Source organism: Callospermophilus lateralis, chromosome 16 (assembly GCF_048772815.1).
Source record: "Callospermophilus lateralis isolate mCalLat2 chromosome 16, mCalLat2.hap1, whole genome shotgun sequence".
NCBI classification, from domain to species: domain Eukaryota; kingdom Metazoa; phylum Chordata; class Mammalia; order Rodentia; family Sciuridae; genus Callospermophilus; species Callospermophilus lateralis.
The window spans coordinates 34,724,892-34,749,172 of record NC_135320.1 but is presented as its reverse complement, the minus strand read 5'-3'; the positions used below and the strand labels follow the sequence as shown (position 1 = coordinate 34,749,172).

The 24,281-nt window shown below is 36.8% G+C and overlaps 1 protein-coding gene across 3 annotated transcripts; it reads left to right on the top strand.

Moving 5' to 3' along the window:
* Positions 1-1,236: 1,236 nt before the first annotated feature.
* Positions 1,237-23,305, top strand: Eloc (elongin C). Of its 3 annotated transcripts, XM_076836150.2 has the most exons (5): positions 1,392-1,469; positions 10,736-10,882; positions 14,487-14,539; positions 16,793-16,936; positions 22,799-23,305. In XM_076836150.2, exons 3-5 carry the CDS (start codon positions 14,536-14,538, stop codon positions 22,987-22,989), a joined length of 339 nt encoding a protein of 112 aa, XP_076692265.1. In that variant the 5' UTR covers positions 1,392-1,469; positions 10,736-10,882; positions 14,487-14,535; the 3' UTR covers positions 22,990-23,305. The 3 variants fall into 3 exon arrangements, with proteins under 3 accessions (XP_076692264.1, XP_076692263.1, XP_076692265.1); XM_076836149.1 differs by lacking the exons at positions 1,392-1,469; positions 10,736-10,882 and adding an exon at positions 1,237-1,301; XM_076836148.1 differs by lacking the exon at positions 10,736-10,882 and having other exon boundaries at positions 1,377-1,469.
* Positions 23,306-24,281: the final 976 nt, after the last annotated feature.

The window sequence follows — 24,281 nt, the reverse complement described above, 5'->3', positions numbered from 1 at the left end:
CCCCAATGCCCCCCACCACCCTCATGAAACTCCATCTTGAGCTACTAACACAGCCAAAATCTTTACTATTTCTGCAAAGGCTTTGAAAAGTTAATATAGGGCATCATGTTCTATTCTGGAGATTAATTCTAAAAATACAATATCTTTTTCTGACCAAAATAAATTTTAAAAAGCCTTTTAGGGCTGGGGATGTAGCTCAGTGATAGAATGGTGGCCTGCATGCATAAAGCCCTGGATTTGTTACCCAGCACTGACACTTAAAAAAAAAAAAAAAAAAAAAAAAAAGCCTTTCAGGCAAAAGTCATTAATCAGTTCAAAAAGAAACTGAGTCGCCAGTGTATCTAGTTTCCTTTTGTGGGTATTATTATACAACAGTGCCTCGCTGAGTAACTTGCAACGTCGAGTGCCTTAACCGTAACGTCCTCTTCATGCCACACTCCATAAAAGCCGTAGAGGGTGAACTTAATTTAGCTGTTTCAGCCTTCTTGGAAAGGTGCCTATATCTAACCACAGGAAAGCAATTAAAAAGGAAAGGCTGTTCGAAAGAATGCAAGATGAGGGCATTCGGAGACAGGGTGGGCAAAGCCCGGGGGTGGGGGGTGAGGGGCGGGGATGGGAAATATGGTTCCTAAATTGAGCATCAAAGCACCTGGACTTTCCGTGAGTGAGCTCAAAATCTACAAACCCAGGAGACTAGACTGGGGGGCGGAGAACGGCTCCCAGAGTGGGAGTGGGGGTGTGGCTAGTTTTCAGTAAACACAGAGCGATACCGGGAAAAAAGGAAATGAAGCTAGCGGATTAAGCGAGCCGTTGAGATGCTCGTCAACTCGCCCTGCAACTTTTCAAAAGGCAGCTGCTGCTTCATTAAGAGCACGATTTTATTAGCATGGGAAACCCACTCCCACGTCTCAATCTTTCCGTTGCACTATCTTCCACTTCCAAGCGTACCCACAAACCAAAGGCAGACAAAACCTCTACTACTACCGAAATCCTAACGTGCAGCAAAAGAAACTACAAGTTCCAGGATGCACCGCTGCCTGGGGCCAAACACCAACAACAGCAACCCTCCAGAAAAACTACAAGTCCCAAGGTGCAGTTCTGCCTAAGATTCCCGAGAGCCTTTGCAGAAATTGGATCAGGTTGGCGCGGCATGCTGGGAATCCAAAATATCTAAAATCGGACTGGTGGAGATTGCCAGTGACGTCTCTTTGGAGGGCCTGAGTTACTGAAGGGGAAGGGAAGGGACGCTACGCACTTCCTGCAGACCCGTGGGCGAAGGACAGCGTCTCAAGCCTCACCAGGTACTAATCTCACGCCCGTCGCAGAAAGCGGCAATGACCCGGCGGAAGTAATTCCTTCGACTGCCCCGGAACCTACAGGGGCAGGGAGCTGGGGGTGGGGGGGTGGCCCTGGAGTAGGGGCTGTGGCGGTACGAGGGGACTCGGCTGCGGTGGCTGCGAGGCTGACGAGTGAGTGTCGGGTTGGGGCGGGAACCGAGCTGCGGGTACGCGTGGAGAGCGAGGGAGGCTGGAACTGAGTGGTTTCACTGTCCCACTTCTCACCCCTTCCCATCTGGGCGGGGAAGGAACGGAAGCTCTTAACCTCCCGGGCCTCCCCAGCTCTTGGTTTGGGGGAGGGGAGAGGAGGTTGGCGGGACCTTTACTGGCGCCCCTCGGTGGGCTTGGAAATATGTTGAAGGAGGGGAGGCTGCCGGCGAGATTGGGCCTTCGCTGGGCTGAGCGCGTTGAGGGTGGAGTTAGGAGTATGGCATCCCTCCCGTCTTTTTCTTTAATCATGTGCGTTCAGTTCGTTCTTGTCTTGAAGTCAGTCTCTAGTCCCAGGAGTGGGTCCTCACTCTTCCAGCAGCGGGACCCCGAAAAAAGTTTACCTTCCAGGCAACTCCTTGGATGATCTCTGCCTGACTTGGTTGGTTGGGGTTTTCGTGCATCTACATCCCAGTCTTGACTGAAAGAAGGTATCAAATATAGTGTCCAATTGATTTCTTACTGAAATCTCTTTAGTAGCATTTAACTGTGGAATTTGGGTCATTTAGTGTGAACATTTCTATTGAGCATCACTTTCAGTGTAGAAAGTAACTGAACTCTTTAGTCTTTGTTTTTTAAATGTACGTTTATTTATTTATATGCGGTCCTCAGGATCAAACCCAATGCCTCACACATGCGCTCCACCACTGAGCCACAACCCCAACCCAATCTTTAGTCTTTATAAAAAACAAACAAAAACTTGTTTTTAAAGTTCCAAATTTGCTTTTTGATCTCCAGTTATTTCCTTTTTCGTTAAGTGGCCTAAAATGACAAATATCTAATCTCACCTACATTATAATCATGTTGAAAAATCACAGTTCACATGTGGGTTAAAAAATTATTGGTATATAATAATTAGGTATATTAGTGGGTTTCACTGTGACATATTTGTACGTGTACATAACATGATTTGGTTTATTTCATTTCCCAGTACCTCTCTTTGCCCTGCCTTTTTCCTCCTGGTGGTCCTTGTCCTCCTTCTTACTGGTCTCTTTTCTATTTTTACCAGATTCCTTTTTTCCTCTCTAATATCTATGATACAGCATAACAGCTCTTGACTTTCTTGAGTCTGGTTAGTTTGCTTAACATGATGTTCTGAAATACCATCCATTTATCAGCAAATGACATAATTTACTTATTTTTTAAAGCTAAATAAAACTCCATGATGTGTATGCAGTAAATATATGCCACATTTTCTTTATCGTTCATCTGTTGAGCCTGGTTACTGTGAGTTGCACTCCTATTGCTATAAACATAGGTATGCATGTATTGCTTTAGTTGACTTTAATTCTTTTGGATAAATACCAAGAAGTCACAAGTGGGTTTATTCTTTCTAGAGATATAATGACAAAGAAACAGCTGTGATTCTTCTCATTATAGATATTTGTTGTGATGATACAGGATTCTACTTCATTTTTATCTTGTGTTGTTTTATGTATTTATTTTTATTTAATTTTTTGCAGTTTGGGGGATGGAACCCAGGGTTTCCCATATGCTAGGCAAGTGCTCTACTACACCCCCAGCCTCCTATTTAAATTTTTTAAAACTCTTTTTTGTTAAATGTGAAGGTTTAGCCAAGTGTGGTGGCACATACTTGTAATCCCAGCATTTTAGGAGACTGAGGCAAGAGAATTGCAAGTTTGAGGCTAGCCTCTACAACTTAGCGAGGCCCTGCCTTAAATGATAAAGGAGTTGGTGATGGCAGGCACAGTGGTACATACCTATAATCCCAGCAACTCCAGAGCCTGATTGAGAAGTATTATAATTTCAAGGCCAGCTTTAGTAACTTAGGGAGGTCCTAACCAATTTAGTGAGACCCTGTCTCAAAAGGTGAAAAGGGCTGGAGATGTAGCTCAGCAGAGAACTCCCAGTTTCAGTCTCAGTACCATGGGCATGGGGAGTAAAGTTTTGTCTAATTAAACTGTCATTCAAAAAATTAGACATTTATTTCAAAAGGAGAGAATCTTTATCACCACTAGATGGTACTTCTGTAAGAAAATTAAGCAGTAGTTGCAGTAGTTGACACCCAGAAATTATAGTCAACCTCATATATCGAATTCTAAAGTAATATTAGTTTAGTGGGTTTTTTTGTATAATTTTCAAATGCTGCAGATTAAACTTATGCTCTTATGTATTTATGCATTTCAGCTAACCTGCCATCCTAAATGATTTATTGTTCCATTATTATATAAGGTCAGACATAGCTCATCCAGTGGTGCCTCAAATTTTAAAAAAATATTTATTGAGAATCTACTATTATTGTCACTGTTTCAGGCCTGCCCTCAAAGAACTTGAGAAAAGAGAGTTTATGTATAAATAATCAAATAATAGTTTCAGGTAGTGCTTAAAGGAAATATATCAAGATTAGGGGTTAGTGTAACTGGGATGGGAATGTCTAATTTTGATAGACTAATCAGGGAAGACCTCTCTGAGGAGTTGATGTTTTAGCTGTCTTAATGAAGACTTAAAGGAAGAATTTTTCAGACAGCAGCAACTACAAATGCAAAGACCTTGAGATGTGAGTAAACTTGACCTATTCAAAGAATACTAAGAAGATCAAGGTGAGTGGAACACAGTAAAGGAGAAGTAGTGCAAGATGAGATGAGAGAAGTTAACAAGAAATAAATAAGATTGGGGCCTTATAGTCCTCTCTCTGTCTGTAATGAGAAGTCAAAGCATTAGAGGGTTTTGTGCAGGAAAGTGATACTGATTTATGCTTGAGATGGTAGTTTGCTGGGTGGAGAACAGACCAGCTGGGAAGAAAATGGGGAAACAATTTCATGAATAGGCTTTGTAGTATTCTATTTGAGATATGGTAGCTTGAACTAGAGGTATAGAGTTAGAAATAAATGAGAAATGGTCTGATTTGGAATGTAATTTGAAGCTGGAGTCAAATCAGTTCACCCTGGGACAAAAGAAAAAAAAAAAATTGAATGATCATATGTTTTGCCTGAGCATCTTTTGAGTACCATTTACCAAAATGGGGAAGACTGGAAAGGGACCATGGTTTCTGAGAGAAGTCTAAGGAGTTCTATATGGGACTCGTTGAGTTTGAATATTAAGATAGCTGAGAATATGTGAGAAGGCAAGTTAGAGGTTCATAACTTGCACTTAGAAGCCAGTCTAGGAAGTTAATCTGGAAATCCTGTTTTATAGGTGATATTTAAATCTGTGTACTGGAGGACATCAAGTGAATGTTAATAGAGAATAAGGCAGAAAACTACAAGTGATAAAAGTCAAAAAAACAGGAGAGTATAGCATTAGGAGCATTAAGGAAAAAAAAAATATCTCAAGGAAGGGAGTAGGCAGTTGTGTAAAGTTGCAACAAATAAGGTGAGGATTAAAAATTGGCCACGTGACTATGTAAAATTTGATATGACGAGACTCTTGAGCAAATTGATAGGCCAAAAAGTCAGATTGGAGTGGGTTTAGGAGTGGATGGCAGCCTAGGGGTATAGTACATTTTTCAGGCCCTGGGTTCAGTCCCCAGAACCAAATGAAAAAAGTGGATGGTGGGTTGGAGGGCGTGGGGATGTGAATAATGACAAGAGCAAGTCCTTAGGGGAAAAGGTATAGGACTCAGTGCTTATAACTTACAGAATCTATGATTAGATGTACACAATATATTGGAAATAACTGCTCATACTTTTTGCAAACTGAAACAAAGGAATCTGGAGATGTTTAAAAAGGTGATTAGGCAGTTTACAGGGTGAGGCAAATACTCAGAGGGAACATACAGTGCTCTGTAAATTCTGTATTGTAGCTGAGCTTGCACATACCTGTAATCTCAGCAGCTTGGGAGGCTGAGGCAAGAGGATCAAGAATTCAAAGCGAGGCTCTAAGCAATTCAATGAGACCCTGTCTCTAATAAAATACAAAATAGGGCTGAGGATGTGGCTCAATGGTTGAGTTCAATCCCCAGTACCCTCTCACCCCCACCTACCCCCCCCCAAAAAAAAATCTGTGTTGTGTGGGGATAAATGCTTAATAAAGATGGGAAATTGAGTTATAGGCAATTGTAAGGGCAAGGTGAACTTAAGATGGACTCGGGCATTAAAAAGGTAGTGCTAGAAGGGACTTGTTGACACACATCTAGTTTATTTCCTTCATTTGGGAGACAAGAATCAGAAATCCTGTCCCTTAACCTAATATGGTCTCAAGATAGAAATTAAGGGTTTTGGATTCTTTTGCTTCTTATCCATGAGCCTCTAGGACTGAGGGATTTAAGATTAAGAACTAGAAATGGTTGCTACATTTTTTAACAGTTGAACAAAAATTCAGAGAAAATTTTTATAACTCATAATAAAAATTATGTGAAATTCAAAATTCTCTGCCGTAAATAAAACTTTGTGGAAACACAACCATACTCATTTGTTTACATCTGTCTTGCTGCTTTTGCCTTCTACTCACAGAGTTGGAGTAGTTGTGACAGAGAGCTTATGACCTGGCCTGCTAAGTATAAAATATTTACTTATCTGTCCCCTTACAGAAAAAGATTGCTATCTCCCACACTAAAATGTAATTTCCAGACTGGGAAATAAAGACTAAAATAACGTGTCTTTATTTTGTCCGCAGATTATCTGAAGCATCTAGAAGAGTGTGTGTGTGTCTATACACATATATACATACGTGTTCATATGTAGATAGGCATAGATGAGTGAGCCTCTGGTTTGGAAATAATCATAGAAGTTAGTGTTTCGATGTGTTAGCTCTGTGCTAGGCACCAATCTAAGTGCTTTTTACATAAACTCATTCTTTAAGGCTCTGGGGTAGACTCTGTATTCCCATGTTATAGAAACTTAGGCACAGAAAGGTTATATAATTTCCCCCAAGGTGACATAGCTAGGAATCTGCAAAGGTCAATTGCGTTTAAACACTATTTTATGTGGAGGGCTAAAATCAAGTCTTCGGAAATGATAGCAAACAATACTAGAATGGTTAGGTAGGAGAAATGAAAGAGGATAGTGTTACAAAGGACTATGTATCTTCCCCTGTGTTCTTAAATTAGGCATTAAAAATCCATATCTCAGCCTGTGTTCCTTATCAGTCACTCTTTTGTTTCATAAGGCCCAACTCCCCAATCTCTGACCTCTTTTTCTACATTCTCTCCTTGACTCACTCCTCTGGCCAAACTGGTGTCTTGGTGTTCTCTTCTTTCAAAGATTCATTCTTTCAGGCCTCAGATAACCGTATCTTACTCCCTACTTTGTACAGGTCTCTGTCAAGTGTTGGTGAAGCCTGTCTTTACCACCCTGAATGCAATACCAGCCTCATCTCCTCTCTGCCCATTTCCTACTTACCTTACCCTGCTTTACTTTTCCCCATAGCTCTTCTTCTATCTCACACATTATTTTAATCTTCTGTCCCCACCTTTCTTTCCATGAGAATCTTCTGTTAATGTTTTTCTCTGTGTCCCCAATGCCTAGGATAGCACTTGGCATGCTAATCCTCAACAACAAATATTGTTGAAGGAGCTGGGTGTGGTGGTGCATGCCTATAATCCTAGTGACCCAAGAGGCTGAGGCAGGAGGATCCCAAACCTGAGACCAGGCTCAACAACTTAGACCCTGTCTCTAAAAATAAAAATAAAAAGGGCTGGAAAATAGCTCAGGGATAAAGCGCCTCTGGCGCAATCTCCTGTACCACTAAAAAGTCCTGGTGGGAAGAATAGAATTTAGTGGTAGAAAGTGAAAAGCACTTAGAATGGTCCCTAGCATGCATGAGGTCCTGGGTTCCATATCCAGCAAAAGAAAGAAAAGGAAAGGAAAGGGGAAAAAATTTCAATAAGTTGAATAAGCATTTATATGAGCCTAAGAACTCTTAAATATGAGTCCAGGAGGATTCATCTTTGACACCCAGGCCAGTATTTGAGCTATTCTGTACCACGAAAGTTCCCAGGACCTATCTACCCCACCCAACTCAACCTGCATGATCTGGGGCCACATTAATGAGTCTTAATTTGAAGTCAAACATAAAAGTTATATCAGCCATCACAGATGAAGATAGAGTGGGGAGCTAGCAATGTTTTCTGTGATAGGTTAGTGTCACCTTATACTGAGCTGTGGAAAATTCTAACGTATGTTTAGACACTGAAGGTCCCTGGGGAGAATCCAGATAAGGGTAAATATTCGAGAGTTTTGTAGTTAAAAGTAACATAATTTTCTAGTTCTCAGGAAACAAAACAGTATAAACCCTGAGTTGTTGGAGAACAAACTTGTTCATCTTTAGCTCAATAGAATGATTTCTTATCCTTCGAATTATGAGTTGTAATAGGTTAAATGGAAACTGTTTGGAGCCTGCTTCAAAGATCTTTAACTATGGTAAGTACTAATTAGTAATTAAAGGTAACTGATATCTAGTTATTAAGGTAGAAAATTCTAAGGTACAGTTTTAGTCAGCCTCAGACAACTTAACCCAGACATCTCTGCAGTGGTGTATTCTTATTAAATGTTCATATCAACCCATGTGGTAGGTATTAATATTCTTTAAGCTGAGATGGAACAATTTAAGTCTACAGAGTGACACTGTGGGGATCTAAACATGCAGCCACCTGGTCTCCCTTAACTAATGGCACAAGAGTGGACCCAGGCGAGCACAGGAGTGGGGGTCCAATTTGTGCTATAAGGTTTCAGTAAGAAATCCTCTAGCCTGGCATGGTGGTACACACCTAAATCCAGGCTACTGGGGAGACTGAGGAAGAAGGATTGCAAGTTCAAGGCTAGCCTGGGCAATTTAGTGTCTCAAAATAAAAAGGACTGGGGAGATAGCTAAGTGGTAGAACACTTCTGGGTTCAATCCCCAATATAGCAAAAAGAAAAATAAAATCTGTTGAAGGAATGAATTTGTAAACTGGTTTCCAACAACACTGGGTTATGCTGTATGCCCTCCATCCAAGCTGTTTGACTTTGCTCATTATTTTGCCTGGATCACTCTCCCCTTACAGTCTAGCCTGGTAAAAACATCTTCATCCATTGAGACTCATCAAAAGCTATTTTCCTTTTATGGCTGTTCACTTAACAAATTTTCTATTGCAGCCTTGTACCTCAGAATTATTTGCTTTGAAACAAACTCCCCATTCTCCTCTGGTAGAATCTACATTTCTATTAAATCTGGGGTAATGTCAGTATGTCTTTGGAAAGGTTAATCAGACAGAAAACCTTCCTGGATTGAAGACATCTTTGGAGTTAGAGACTGCAGCTTCAGGGACTGGAGTCGGGGCTCAGTGGTAGAGCGTTTGCCTAGCACATGTGAGGCACTGGGTTCAATTCCCAGCACCACATAAAAATGAACAAATAAAATAAAGGTATTGTGTCCGCCTACTAAAAAAAATTAAAAGAGAAGGAGAGAGACTGCAACCTCAGTGGACGAGGTGGCCCACGCCTCTAATCCCTGTGACTCAGGAGGCTGAAACAGGTGGATCTTGAGTTCAAAGCCAGCCTCAGCAATGGCGAGGCTCTAAGCAAATTAGTGAGACCCTGTCTCTAAAAAAAATACAAAATTAGGGCTGGAGATATAGCTCAGTGGTCGAGTGCCCCTGAGTTCAATCCCCCATAACCCTCCTACCCCACCCCCAAAAAAGAGAGTACAACTTCAGAAAAGCCATCAATTTTTTTAAACTTTTACTTTCACCTTATATTTTTTTAATTGAAATGTAATGTACATATAGGGAAATGCTCATTTTCTCCCAGTTTGTGAGTTTGCTTTTTGATTTCTTTGTGGCGTGTGGGTTTCTTGTTTTAGTTTTTTCTATTTTTTGTTTTTTTAATGGGTGTTTTTGCTATTTTTTTTTAAGGAATCCAGTTTTTAAAATTTGTGCTTTCTGTATTTTTTATGAGAAATCTTTGCCTACATGAATATTATGAAAATGCTCTGTTTTCTTCTAGTAGCTTTATTATTTTGCCTTTTACATTTAGCTCTGTGAAATATCTCAGATAGATTTTTATGTATGGGGAGAATAACAGTTCTTTTCCAGATTGCTGTTTAGTTGTTCCTGAATCATATGTTAAACAGATTTCCCTTTCTAGCCATGTATTTTTTGTTTTTGTTTTTGTTTTTGTTTTTTCCTATATGTATGCTTTGATTTACTTACTGGTGTAAGGATTCAGAAAAGCCATACTTATTTTTGCCATTTGCAATTTGCTATGAAACAGATGTAACCCACCAAAACATAAATAATTAGTGACCATCACATCATTCACATTATATCTAAGGACTACTTAATATGACTGTGATTGTCTGTTATAGGGTTCATACTTTGCTTCTTTTTATTTTTTGAGACTGATCTTGCTCAGTTGCTGAGGCTGGCCTCAAACTTGTGATCCTCTTGCTTCAGTCTCCTGAGTGAGTGGAATTGCAAGCGTGTGACTCCAAATCATTACATTCTTACATCAAGTTAAGAATCATCAGGTCAACCATTTGTCAGCTTTTCATTGCTGTGACAAAATGCCTAAAAAAAATCAACTTTAAAGGAGGAAAATTATTGTGGCTCATGGTTTCAGTCTGCGGTCATTTGGCCCCATCTCTCTGGGCCTGTTTTGAGGCAGTGCATCATGGCAAAGGAGTGGTAAAGCATTGCTGCTCACCTCATGGCATCCAAGACCAGGGAGAGAGAGAGCAAGAGAGGAGCTAAAGACAAGCCCAAACTTAATGAAAAGCCATCTCCAAAAGTTTCCACAACCTCCCAATAGTGCCACCAACTGGGGAATCAAAGCATTAAAGACATATGAGCTTTTGCGGGGCATTTAAAAAATCAATTTTAAATCATAGATGAAATATAAGAATAGATACTCCATTTAGAAGAATATTTCAGACAAGCCAGCATTCTCTATTGGCTATGTCTCTCTTTACCAGTCTTTTTTTTTTTTTTTTTTTTAAAGAGAGAGAGATTGAGATAGGAGAGAGAGAATTTTTAATATTTTTTTTTTTAGTTTTCGGTGGACACAACATCTTTGTATGTGGTGCTGAGGATCGAACCCATGCTGCACGCATGCCAGGCAAGCGCGCTACCACTTGAGCCAAATGCCCAGCCCCTCTTTACCACTCTTTATGCCAGTGATAAGGATTATTATCAGTTTGGAGAATATCTTTCAAGACCTTTTTCTAGTCATATACACTTTAGAGCATGTATTCATACATTCTTTTTTTTTTAATTTTTTTGAAGAGAGAGAGAATTTTAATATTTATTTTTTTAGTTTTCGGCGGATACAACATCTTTCTCTTGTATGTGGTGCTGAGGATCGAACCCGTGCTGCACGCATGCCAGGCGAGCACGCTACCACTCGAGCCACATCCCCAGCCCCAACACATTCTTATTTATCTGCAAATTAGAAGATTAGAAGGTGAGAAGCCACTTCTGTTACCTAAGGAACATCAAACTGTACTTATCATTCTAACATACTTTTTAAAAGTCAGTGGTTTATTTTGTGGGCCTTTTGTGTCATTATATGTAGACTTTTACCTTATTTACAGCCCCACAATATTTCAAACTATGGGTATAATATTTTCATTTAGCTCATTCCCTAATTGATGAACCTTTTAAAGCATTTTAGTTTTCTCATGTGTACATATTGTGGTAACTATTCTCCTTGCCTTTGCACACAGTGCTAGTGTTTCTGTAATGTAAATGCCAAGAAGTAAATTCCACAAAGATTTTTAATTGATACTATTGATGCTTTCCAAGACTGTATAGCCATTTCTTTAGTGTTATCCATCCCTGCCTCCTCCACTTAATTTTAGATGTTTTTAAAAGTAAATTTTGCATTTTTTTTGTGATTAGTATTGGAACCAAGCATTTTTTCTTATTTATTTTGTGGTGGTGCTGGGATTGGACCTACGGTTTTACACATGCTAGGCAAGCAAGTGCTTTACCACTGTGATACATCCCCACGCCTGACCTCCATCTTTAACCTGTTCAGTTCATATTCCCAGAACTCAGCTTAGTTATCCAACAAATATTCAAATTGAATTTTTTTTTCCTCTCCAAACTTGCATTTCTACAAGTAATTCATGGGTCACAAACTTAATTACGTTTCACATATTTTTAAATTCTCTCTAAGAATTAGGAAATTTTAATTCTTAATGTTGATTTAGTCTTTTCTCTGTTAGTGACGGTGAACCTTTCCCTCCCTTCTTAATCTCTGTTGTATAAATGGTAAAACTGATTTACTATATTAAGTCTGTAGAGAAACTGTTGCTACCCAAAGGGCTTCTAAGATGACTGCGTGGTTGCTTAGCTACTGCTAGTTAAATAAACATTTTAGATGTTTTACTCTGGAAATTGTCCAGATAGAAAAGTTGGAACTTGAAATTCTTGTACTTCGAGTCTTTCTAGAATTTTTTTCTTTTTAAAAGAAGGATTACAAAGTACTGTAAAAAGAAGAAAATGACATTGATGAATATTTTAATTGCCTATTATTATAACATGGCATAGTACTATTTTTAAAGCTTAGAGAACTACCTAAGGATTTATATCAGCAGCTCTCAAGAGAAGTAGAAAATAAGTTTAACTGGAGCCAGCATTTTTTATCTTGGAGGTGTAGAACAATGGAAGAAAAGTAGAATATGAGGAATATGAGCTGTGAAGTCAAATTTACCAAGGTTTAAATCTTTGTCGCTTAAGTTGTAGAAGTCTTTGAGTAAGTGGCAGCCTCTTCATTGTTCCCTGGTCTCTAAATTAAGAACAGTAATTCTGTAGAAGAGCTGTTATTTAAATAAGATACTGTCTGTAAAGCATTTATTGCAATCTTTACCAATTATTAAAGACCCATAATTTGTTGGTTAAAATATAATATGCCAGTTTTGCCCTTTTTCTGTTTTAGCTCACATTAAAACTAGTGCTTTAAATGTGTTCCTGTTTAGAGTGTTCAAGGCTAAGGTAGGTTTGATTGGGGGGTTAGGGTCTTACAGTGTAGTCAAAGCTGGTCTCAGACTCCTGGGTTCAAGTGATTCTTCTGCCTCAACCCCCCTAGTAACTAGTACTACAGACATATGCTCTCACCATGAGCTCAAGAGATTTGATTTCTACCACTATGTCACTATGGGAGCAAATCACTCAAGCTTTTTGAACATCTTCTTTCCTAAACTGAGGGATTTGATTGGTTATCTCCCAAGTTCTTATACTAAAATGTCATGTTTCATTTTCTTGATTCTTTAAGGCTAGAAATAAAATATTGCTCAGTAAGTTCTTAGAATATGTGTATGTACATGCGTGCATGTGCTAGGGATCAAACCCAGGGCCTTATGGCATTCTAGGTAAGCACTCTGCCACTGAGCCACAAACCCAGCTCCAGGATATGCTATTTTCCTATTGGTGACAAATAATATTTGTATAAGAAAGCCCTTTCAAGAAATGCTGTCATGTTGTTAAAATACAAATTATTGGGCTGTGGGTATAGCTCAGTGGTAAGGTACTTTTCTAATATGTGTGGGGCCCTGGGTTCACTTCCCAGTACCACATACACACAAAGTATAAATTACTTGAAGGGCGGGTGCTGGGATACCGACCTTTTTTTTTTTAGGAATCTGTTATTTTGGAAATATTAAGATTTTTCAAATTATATATATTTTGGAGGGGGTGGGTACTGGGGATTGAACTCCGGGGCCCTCAACCACTGAGCCACATCCCCAGCCCTATCTTGTATTTTATTTAGAGACAGGGTCTCACTGAGTTGCTTAGTGCCTCAGCCTCCCGAGCCGCTGGGATTACAAGCATGCGCCACCATGCCCAGCTTCAAACTGTATATTTTTACCATTTTGTTGTTAAATTTCAGATCTTGGGTAGCCTATATACAGAAAGAATGGAAGACTAAGATTATGTAGATGTACACACTTAATATAAGTAGAAGACAAGTCTTTTTTTTAATATTTTTTTTGTTATAGTTTTACACAATACCTTTATTCCATTTGTTCATTTTTATGTGTGTTGAGGATCAAACCCAGGGCCACGCATGTGCTAGGCGAATGCTCTACCACTGAGTGACAGCCCCAGACCCCAAGTCTTGTCTTTTTAAATTTTTGTGGAAACTTCTTCCTGTTGGGTATATCATATTGTCATTCATTGAAACCAATATTTGCTTACTGTCTACCACTATATAGTAAATACAGGATACAGAGCTTCTGGTATCCTTACCGTGTTGAGTAAGGAGTCATTGCCTGGCTGGCACATGGACATGTAAGAAAACACAAGGTTCAGTATCCAGGGTATTTATTGAGTTCCCAATATGTAGATATGATTGATGGAATCATGACCAAAAAGGTTGAACTCAATCCTCAGCCCCCTCCGTCTGAAGTCTTTTTCCAAGGTCCTCAAATTCCTCCGGCCTGAGTCCTCTAGTTAGCTTATAATATCTAGAAGCCTTCCAGTCAATTGGTTAGCATAGAGTAGGTGAATAATGAATAACAAAGACACTGTTATCATTAGGGAAATTTTAAGGGTTTAGAGGCTACTTTCCAGAAAGGAGGGACAATGACCTGCCAAATCCTTCTGTTCTACAATAGACCCATAGTTTTCTTTAGATTATTGGCTGAGACCTTTACTCAAAAATAATAATAATAATAATAATGAAGAAACACTGCCTTATCTCAGTGTAGCATTTTTCTTTATCATTATGATGCATGTTTGCATTTTAATATGCTGTACTTTTTTGCATGTCTATTAACTCAACATGGCACATACTTTACAACCTCCCCTTAGTACCACCAACCCTCAATTTAGAATGGTTATTTATTATACTTCTATTTTAAATAATCTTCCTACAATTCAGAATCCCCATCTAATCAATTCACAAAGCATTTTGATATCCTTCACTTGGTTGATAGAAGTGTATGTTGGAGTTATGACCCCCATGCATAAGAAGGAGAGTCCTTAAACTGTTAACACCAAGAATGTGTTAAATAACAGTGGGCAAAAACGTTAATCTTATTGTGGTGTTGTTAAATTTTCAGGAAACTACTCGCGTTCCTGTGGAACCAAACTAGAATTTATAAGAACATAATGGGTAAGTTATGTAAAGATAATTTTGTGTTTCAATTAGTAGAAGCTATTTTTTTCTTCTCAAAGACAGACCTTCAGAGTCATTGAATGCAAGTAAGAAAATGGTTAGAGTAAACTGAAGTTAGTTGTTTAAGTTAAGACTTGTGTTTATTGTATGTTCCTGAAAGGCAAATCAATAACAATATTGTGCCAGATCAAATTGGTAAAATGCAGTGAGTAATTGTACCTTAAGAAATTTGAGGGCTCATGGGGTTGTGGCGTGGCTCAGTGGTAGAACTCTCATCTAGCATGTGCGAGGCCCTGGGTTCGATCCTCAGCACCATATAAAGACAAATAAATAAAATAAAGGTATTTAAAAAGAAAAAAAAGAAATTTGAGGGCTCAGGAAGTAGTTCAGTGGTAGAATGTTTACCTGGCACGTGTGAAGCCCTGGGTTGATAACCCAGCACTGCAAAAAAAAAAAAAAGGAAAAGGAAAAGAAATTTGAAACTTCCCCAATAAATATAAAATGGTTTAACTTGGGGGTGAGAATTAGAAGCATAAATTGAAATAACTGATAGCTTTTTAGTTTTGTTCCTAGACATTGACAATAACTATTAAAATTCTGTATGCTTGAATAGTCTTATCATTTAGAAGTTATTTACATCTTTATAAGTCCCCCAGACTTTATTGTGAAAAATTAATTACACTATCATAGCTTTCATTGGATGCTTAATCTTTTGCTGAACAATTCCCTACTTTTTGAGGGGTGGGGAGAAGGACTTTTCATGACTTTGTTTGAAGAGTAGGCCAATAGTTTAGTTTAAAGACTATTCTTCAATTTAAATTTGTCTGTTTCCTTGTGATTATATTCAGAGTAAATATTTTTTGCAGCAATAGGTGATTTTAATATTTATTAATCTTAGTTTTAGGGCTTTCTGAGTTAACTATTAACAAATCGGTAAGTGGATTTTTTAAAGATTTTTTTTAAAGATTTTTTAAAAATTGTAGATGGACACAATACCTTTATTTTATTTATTTTTATATGGTGTTGGGTATCGAACCCAGTGCCTCACACATGCTAGGCAAGCATTCTATTGCTGAGCGACAACCCTAGCCCTCCTATATTTTTAAAGTAAGCTTTAAGATACTTTGGTATGTTAGTAACCATAAAAGATAAAGTTCTGGGATAGTACAGAATTGTAAAAGGTATGTATGTGAGAAAAGATCTTAAGGGGATGTACCAAAAATATGTGTATATGTACCACAAAAAAGTTAAATTGAGTGGACTGCTGTGGCTGAAACCAGTGCAGTAGCAATGGGGATAATTGGTAGTATGCATTCTCTATTTTCATCTCTACTTCGAATTTTTTTCTTTTCTTTTCTTTTTGCTGTGTATGGGACCAAACCCAGGGTTTTTGAGCATGGAAGGTAGGCACTTTATCACTGAGCTACAACACCCAGTTCCTTCTACTTTGAATTTTTAAAGACTGATTCTGTCTAAATTTATTATGTTAAACCATGCAATAATTTAAATTGGTCAGTAAATGTCTTTAAGATTGTTTGTATGGGGACAGGGGTTATTGCTCAGTAGTAGAGCACTTGTCTCACATGTGTGACCCCCTGGGTTCAATCCTCAGGACCACATATAAATAAACAAATAAAATAAAGGTATTGTTTCCATCTACAATCTTTTTTTTTTTTTTTTTTAATAATCAGGAATAAAATGCCAAGTAAAAGAAGGCTTAACTTATAGAATTTGAGACTTGGCGTATAAACACTATGCATCTTATTTCTAGAAAAGTATATCAGGAAATAGGGTTAAGTCGTTTATTTAATATTTTATCTTTATCTTCGCATTTGATTGTGCTGCTTTGGCAACAAAAAAAATTTTTTTGTTGTTGTTGTCAGTACCTCCTTGAAAAAGATTGGTAAGTTTTCATCTAATATATCCTTTGATCCAGAGTTTATGCTGACAGTGGAAAATATTTAGAGAATGATAAAACAGGTGTTAAAAACTTTAAAGTTGGAGCTGTGGGTGTGGTTTAGTAGTAGAGTGCCTACCTAGTATGAGCAAGGCCCTGGGTTCAATCCCCAGCACTGAAAGAAAGGAAAAAAACTTTGAAGTCTCAGTGGCTGTTACCTTCCAGAAATGTTTATTGTCTTGAATTTCTCAAATATTAGCCTTAGTAAAACTGTTTGGTTTTAGTATACTAGTGTGATTCAAGAATCATTTCAATTAAGTTTAAAAAAGTAATCATTTTACTACCAACTTTAGATGGAGAAGAGAAAACCTATGGTGGCTGTGAAGGCCCTGATGCCATGTATGTCAAATTGATATCTTCTGATGGTCATGAATTTATTGTAAAAAGAGAACATGCACTAACATCAGGAACAATAAAAGCCATGTTGAGTGGCCCAGGTAAGTAGTTCTTTTCCTTAATGTTTGATAAATGTATTTTTTTAAGTTTAATCAAATGAGTCCTATTTAAAGAAAAAGTCTTCTAATGTTATTTCCTGGTTGTGTTATATTGGGGAAAAAATTGGTGTGTGCCATTTTCTATTTTCATTTATTTACCCTATAAATTTCAACAAAAACAAATTGATTACGTGGTAATAGGAAGGTTTGGTTTTTTACATTTAGTTTCCATTGTCAACTTTTTAACTGTAGATTCTAGTGATTTTGTTCTAGTTTGATAGAAAGGTTATTTCTAGAAGTTCAACATCTCCCAGATCTCTATTCTTAACATTTTTTTTCTTAAAAATAAATTTAAAATTAAAAAAATACATAGTATAGAATTAACTGTTAATTAAGTGTACAGTTCATTGCCATTTACTATGTTCACAATGTTGTGGAGCCTAGTTGCAGAACATTTTCATCACTCTAAAACAAAACCCCATACTCATTAAGCTATTGCTACATATCATTCTTCTCCTCTCACCTTTCCACATCTGACAACCAATATGCTTTCTAATTTTCTTATTCTGGACATTTCATATAAATGTAATCATATGCTATGTGACCTTTTGTATCTGGCTTTTTTCCACTTGACATTAATGCTCTCAAGGTTCATATATGTGGTAACATATTTTACTTTAGTCCTTTTTATGGCTGAATATTCTATTGTGTGAATATAGAACTTTTTAAAATCTGTCAGTCTTAGTTGATTAATATTTGGGTTTTTTCCACTTTTTGGCTACTATGAATAGTGCTGCCTTAAACATTTGTATGCAGGTCATTTGTTTGAATACTTGGTTTTCGTTCTTTTGCATGTATATATAGGAGTAGAACTGTATGATCATATAGTAATTCTACATTTAACTTTTGGAGGAACTATCAGATTCCTTTCACAGAAGCTGAATCATTTCACATTTCTACCAATAGTATACTAGAGTTCCAGTTTTTATGTATCCTGGCCAATATGTATTATTGCCTATATTATTATGTATTATTGCCTTTTTGGTTGTCAGTTTTTCTAGTGAGTATGAAGGGATATTTCACTGTGGTTCTGATTTGCATTTCTTAATAATTAATGATGTTGTATTTTTTTCATGTATATCTTCTTTGGAGGAATGTCAATGTCTGTTCAAGCCTTTTTCCCATTTTTGGTGTTGAGTTTTAAGAGTTGTTTGTTTGTTTGTTTTTAAGTTTTTATTGGTTTTGTTTTGTTTGACCAGGGCCCCTCCACCACCAAGTAGCATCCCCGGTCCCTTTTTATTTATTTTAAGACAGGGTCTCGATAAGTTGCCCAGCCTGGCTTTTAATTGCAATCTTTCTGCCTCAGTCTACCAAGTAGCTGGGATTATAGATGTACACCACACTCAGCCTGTAAGAGTTGGCTTTTTGTTGGTTTTTGGTACCGAGGACTAAACTCAGGGGCACTCGACCACTGAGCCACATCCCCGGCCCTTTTTTTCATATTTTATTTAGAGATAGAGTCTCACTGAATTGCTTAATGCCTTGCTTTTTGCTGAGGCTGGCTTTGAACTCCTGATCCTTCTGCCTCAGCCCCTCAAGCTGCTGGGATTACAGGCTACAGGGATGTACCCATGCGCCCAGCTGTTTTGGTTTTCTTTTTTGTTTGTTTGTTTTTTAGTACAAAGGGTTTAACACAGGGGAACTATATACAGAGCCACATCCTTGGTCTTTTTTTATTTTTTTTATTTTGAGATAGAGTCTCATTAAGTTGCTGAGGTTGGCCTCTTAACCTCCTGCATTTGCTGGGATTATAGGCCTATGCCACCATGCCCAGCTTTGTTAAGAGTTCTTTATACATTCTTGATATTAGTCCCTTATCTAATATATGATTTGCAAATAAATATTTTGTTCTGTTCCATGGGTTGCTTGCCTGCCTTCCTGCCTTCCCCCTATTTTCTTCTTCTTCCCGCCTTCATTTTCCAGTCTTGCACATGCCAGGCAAGCTTTCTACCACTAAACTCTATCAAGTCTTTAGTTTTTTTTATTTGTTTTTAAATAATGTCATTTGAAGCATATGTTTTTTTTTTATTTTGATGAAGTATAATTGTTTGATTTTTGTTTTTATGTCCTTTGTGCAACCATATCCAACAACATGAAGATTTAATTAAGTTAGATTTCCCCTGCATTTTCTTCTAGGAGTTTTATGGATTTAGCTCTTTTAGGTTTTTTATTTTAGTTTTATTTTTGTGTATGGTGTTGGGTGAGGTTAAACTTCATTCTTTTGCATGAGGATATCTACTATTGTATATTGAAGAAACCATTCTTTTCCCTCTTGAATGTTCTTGGTACCCTTGGTAAAAATTGGTTAACCAGAGATGTGCATGTTTATTTCTGGGCTCTCTGTTCTGTTTATCTATATGAAAATTGTTTCAGTTACTTGAATCCCTTATTCCTTATCTATATTTTTTTACTATGAAAATTTTAAAGCAAAACCAGAAATGCAATGGTGTAATATACCTCCATGTGCCAAACTTCAGTAGCTATTAATATTTTGCCCATCATATCTTATTTTACCTACTATCCCTATTTTGGGAGTATTTCAAGAAATTCCCTGACATTGTGTCATTTCACTTGCAAACTCTTGTGGCCTTTTTTTGTTTGTTTTTGTGTTTTTTTGTGGTGCAGTACTGGGGTTTGAATCCAGGGCTTCTCACATGCTAAGCATATGCTCTACCACTAACTAAGCTACATCCTTGGGCCCCGTGTGCACCCACCCCCCTTTTTTTTTTCGTTTTTTGGACCAGGTTACACTAAGTTGTACTGGCTGGCCTTGAACTTTTAATCCTCTTCCCCTAGCTTCCTGAGTAGCTGGGATTATGTATGCGCCACCATTCCAGCTATATCACATCTTTTAAGTCAGGATTGACTGGTTGGTTCCAGGGTTGTCAAGCTGATTCATGCATAAAAATTCCCTAATCTGACTTTCATAAAATGGCTTTAGAATTCATTGTGATTATTATTGAGGTTTATTTCATTTGGGATTAAAAATAGTGATTTACTAATTCTGTGATTTCTTCTGCATTTATTAGCTAGAATTCTCCTATATAAAAAAAAAAAACTATTCAGTTACCTTGAAATAAAGTCTGTGTGGGAAAAGCTAGATAATTGCTTGGATTTTTTTCATTGTACATAAAAGTTTTCATTAATCAATGAATTGATTATCTTTCACCTTCCAAATAGTATAGTGTTTTGTTCTTATTTTTGAGTTTTGATATATCATTGTGAACTTTTGACTTATTATATTTGATGTTTTCTTTTGGATGTAGGGTGATGAAGCCTTATCATGTTGTCCAGGCTGGCCTCAAACTCCTGGGCCCAAATGATCTCACTAACTCAGCCTCTCAAGAGCTGGGTCTACAGACATATGCCACTGTATCTAGTTCCGTCTTTCTCACTGATGCTAAAATTGCTTCATTTTTGTGCCAGAAAGAGCTACCTCAGTTTGACTTACAATAGTGTTTTGTTGTTTGTTCTGTTTTTCAGTGCTCTGGGTCTCAATCAAAACCAAGGCGTTGTGTGTGCTAGGCAACCACTTTACCACTGAACCGTATCCCAGCCCAGTTCCTATGTCCTTTGGACATGGTGTCCTTAGTGTTAGATAGCTATATTATTTTTTGTAATATTTCCCAGGTTTGTCATATACAGTATTTCCCAGTCCTGAATGCACTATTTTCCCCAAGAGCCATGTTTTCTTCAGCTAGAAAATGGTATTTAGGGACCGCAGTCTAGCTGTTAGGGGTACTTAATGTTCCTGGTTTGAATCAATTTTAGGCTTCCTACTTGACAATGCTAAGAAATAGTTTAGGGGGTAAGAAATCATAAATGCCAACAAAATTTTATTTTGAAATTATGATGAGAAAGCTTTTGTTTTTGTTAAGCTTTATTTTCTTTAATTTAAAAACACGAGTTTTAATCTTTGAGGGAGCAGGAAAATATTTAGTCCAAAATTAATATTTGTATAAAAAGGAATGAAGTATTGATGCATGCTACAATGGGAACATACATCTAAAACTTGCTCGATGAAAGAAACGAAGGAGGTCACATTATATGTAATGATTTCATTTATATGAAATGTCCAGACTAGGTAAATACAAAGACAGAAAGCAGATTGGTGTTTGCTAGATTTGGAGGGAAATGGGGAATGAATGTTTTGAACTAGATGGAGGGTACAGTTGCATAACACTATGAATGTATAAATGCCACTGAATAGTACACTTTAAGATGTTTGATTTTAAGTTATATGAATTTCACCTTTAAAAAATTGTCTGGTATCAAAAAGTTAATAAGTACCTATTGATAATATATTCAAAAGAGGGAATTTAAATTTTTGACACACCAAAATTTATTTTGCTGAGTCCTACTCTCTTCTTACCTCACTCCAACCAGTAGAAACCTACTGGAAACTTTTTAAAATACTACATTCTCGGAAAGTGTATTTTTTAAAATATTTATTTATAGGTGGACATAATATCTTTATTTTTATGTAGTGTTGAAGAACGAACACAGTGCTTCACGCATGCTAGGCAAGTGCTTTACCTCTGAGCCACGACTCCAGCCCTCAGAAAGTGCATTTTGAGATTTAAATGTTTTTTATATTCAATATACATGATAGTGCAAAATCATTAAAAATCTTGTCCCTATCAATAAAAGCTAAATGATGTGACTTTCATGTGGCTAAAAATTCTGTAAGGAATGGGACTTGAAAGGTAGCTCAATTGGTGGAGTGCTTACCTTCCATGCACAAAGGTGTTCAGCCCCCAGCACTACCAAAAATTTTTTTGAGGAATGACTGAAAACTGATAATGAATTATTAGTAAATACTTACAAAGAAAATGATTAGTAAATACAGAGAAGTGTCTTATGAGGAAATCCCATTACATGATCATATTTAAAAAAAAATAAAAGAGGAAACTATCAATTTTTTTGCCTGAAGATTTTTTTTAGAATATATATTTCTCAGGCTAGGGTATAGCTCAGTGGTAGAGCATGTGCTTAGCATGCACAAGGCTGGTGTTATTCCCCATTACAAAAAAAAAAAAATCTGTCTTATGATTTTATTCTTTATATGCTCACTCATTACCAAAAGAGCCAAATTAGAAAATCTGTGATTTGCCCTGACTTTATTTTTACATGGCAATTCAATACTGCATAGGACTCCTGATGACCTGTAAAGACTTGACTCTTGATTTAGCTTTTTCTTTCTTTTTCCCCCTTCAGTAATCAGACCACCAAGATTTTAGGAAAAGCTATTTTAAGTCTCTAACCCATGAGGACAGAATTAGAATCTTAAAATTCAGTCTTATGAATCTCAAAACTCTATCTTTAATAGATTTTTGTTGTTTATATTCAAATCAGAGTTAAATAATTTGATGGCAATTAGGATTTTTTTTATTATTATTCTTTTAATAATTATTAGCTTGCTAGGACTGCCCCAGCAGAGTACCACAGACTAGATGGCTTAAACAACAGAACTTAATTCTCTGACAGTTCTGGAGTATAGAAGTTGAAATTAAATTCTCAGCAGGCAGGGTTGAATTCTCCTAAGACCTCTTTCTTTGCCTTGTTAGATGGTCATCTCCCTATGTCTTTACATGGTCTTCTCCCAGTGGCTGTCTGTGTTCTTATCTCTTGTGAGGATACCAATTATTGGTTTACCACCAATTTTAATTTAATCACCTCTTTAAAGACCCTATCTCCAAATATATTCACATTCTGAGGTACTAGGAGGTCTAAGACTCCAACATAGGAATTTGAGGGGGAACACTATTCACAGCCCATAACATACACAATCCTTTTGTTTTACAGGTCAGTTTGCCGAAAATGAAACTAATGAGGTCAATTTTAGAGAAATTCCATCTCATGTGCTATCAAAAGTATGCATGTATTTTACCTACAAGGTTCGCTACACTAACAGCTCTACCGAGATTCCCGAATTCCCAATTGCACCTGAAATCGCATTGGAACTACTGATGGCTGCGAACTTCCTAGATTGTTAAATAAAATAAATTATAATAAACTGTTAATTTTTTTTTCAGTATTTAATATTTGTAGTTCAGTTAGTAATTTTTTTCATATATAGCATGTTGCCTGTATGCAATTGAACTACAAATTTAATTGCAAAGCAGATTTTCTTCTGTTCTTTTGCATAGCAATCAAAGTTAAAATTTGTTTCATACATCAACAAATTAAGGACATTTTCACAAACTGAGAAATAAACAATTATGCCAATTTGTAGGTGGTTTTGTTTATCCTTTGGATGTGACTTTTAAAATTAGAATGATGATACAATAAATGCTGAAATATAGGCATAAACGAACATGTTCTACAGGTAAATAATGGGGCTATGTATTTTTGTTTTTAGTGTTTTTTTAAAAAAAACTTATTCTGATCTATAGCCACTGATAGCATTACTAGAGTTATGCAAATAATTACATAAAAAACATGTTTATAACTTAGCCAAAAGTTGATTTTTATAATTCAAAGAATGAGAGGTGAAATTTCTTATGTGTTTTTTGATAAACCGCAGTATTATTTAAGTGTATCTTGTGTTTTGTTTATTGCTACAATTTAAGAACTTTATTTAAAAACAATTTGGACGATCACTAGGTACAACTAGTAACTGTTTGAACTATAAGCCATGGTCAACAAGTTAAACTTCGACTTACATCCTGTTCATTGTGCATTTGGGGCAATCCAAAGTACTGTACTTTCATTAACTTTCAAGCTTCCTTTGCAATTTTCATTCTTCATAGATCCCTGTGAATATACTTCTTGTTTAAGTATGTTTTAAAATACTATAAGTTTTATCTAGATCTTAAAGCGAGATTTTTTTGAACAATACCAGTCTTCCTCCATCAAATGTTATAAAGTATGAAAAATGTTGATCAATGTAGTAAAAAAATCTTATAATACACTTAGATATAGTACATGAATTATCTTCTATTAATTAAAGTATGTTCCTATAAATGTGGTACCTTAATCAGTGGGTTTTATGAAGTCAAACTTATGAGGAAGCATTCAGCTTTTAATCAAACAAAGAACATGAGAAACTGACAGCATTTTTGTGTAGGCTTAGGAGAAGAATTACTGAAGTTGGGGGTAGTATTGTCTGTTTTAGTACAACAAAACTGATTTTGAGGCCTATAAACTTAAGTCTTCACCTTATTGTTAAGACTAGCTAAATATAGTCCAGTTTTTCTGGAAAACTGCAAAAAGCGTAAAATAATTTTTTCTCTTAGAAAACCTAAACATTGTACTTTACAATTTATTAAAAGCAGTTAAAAAACAC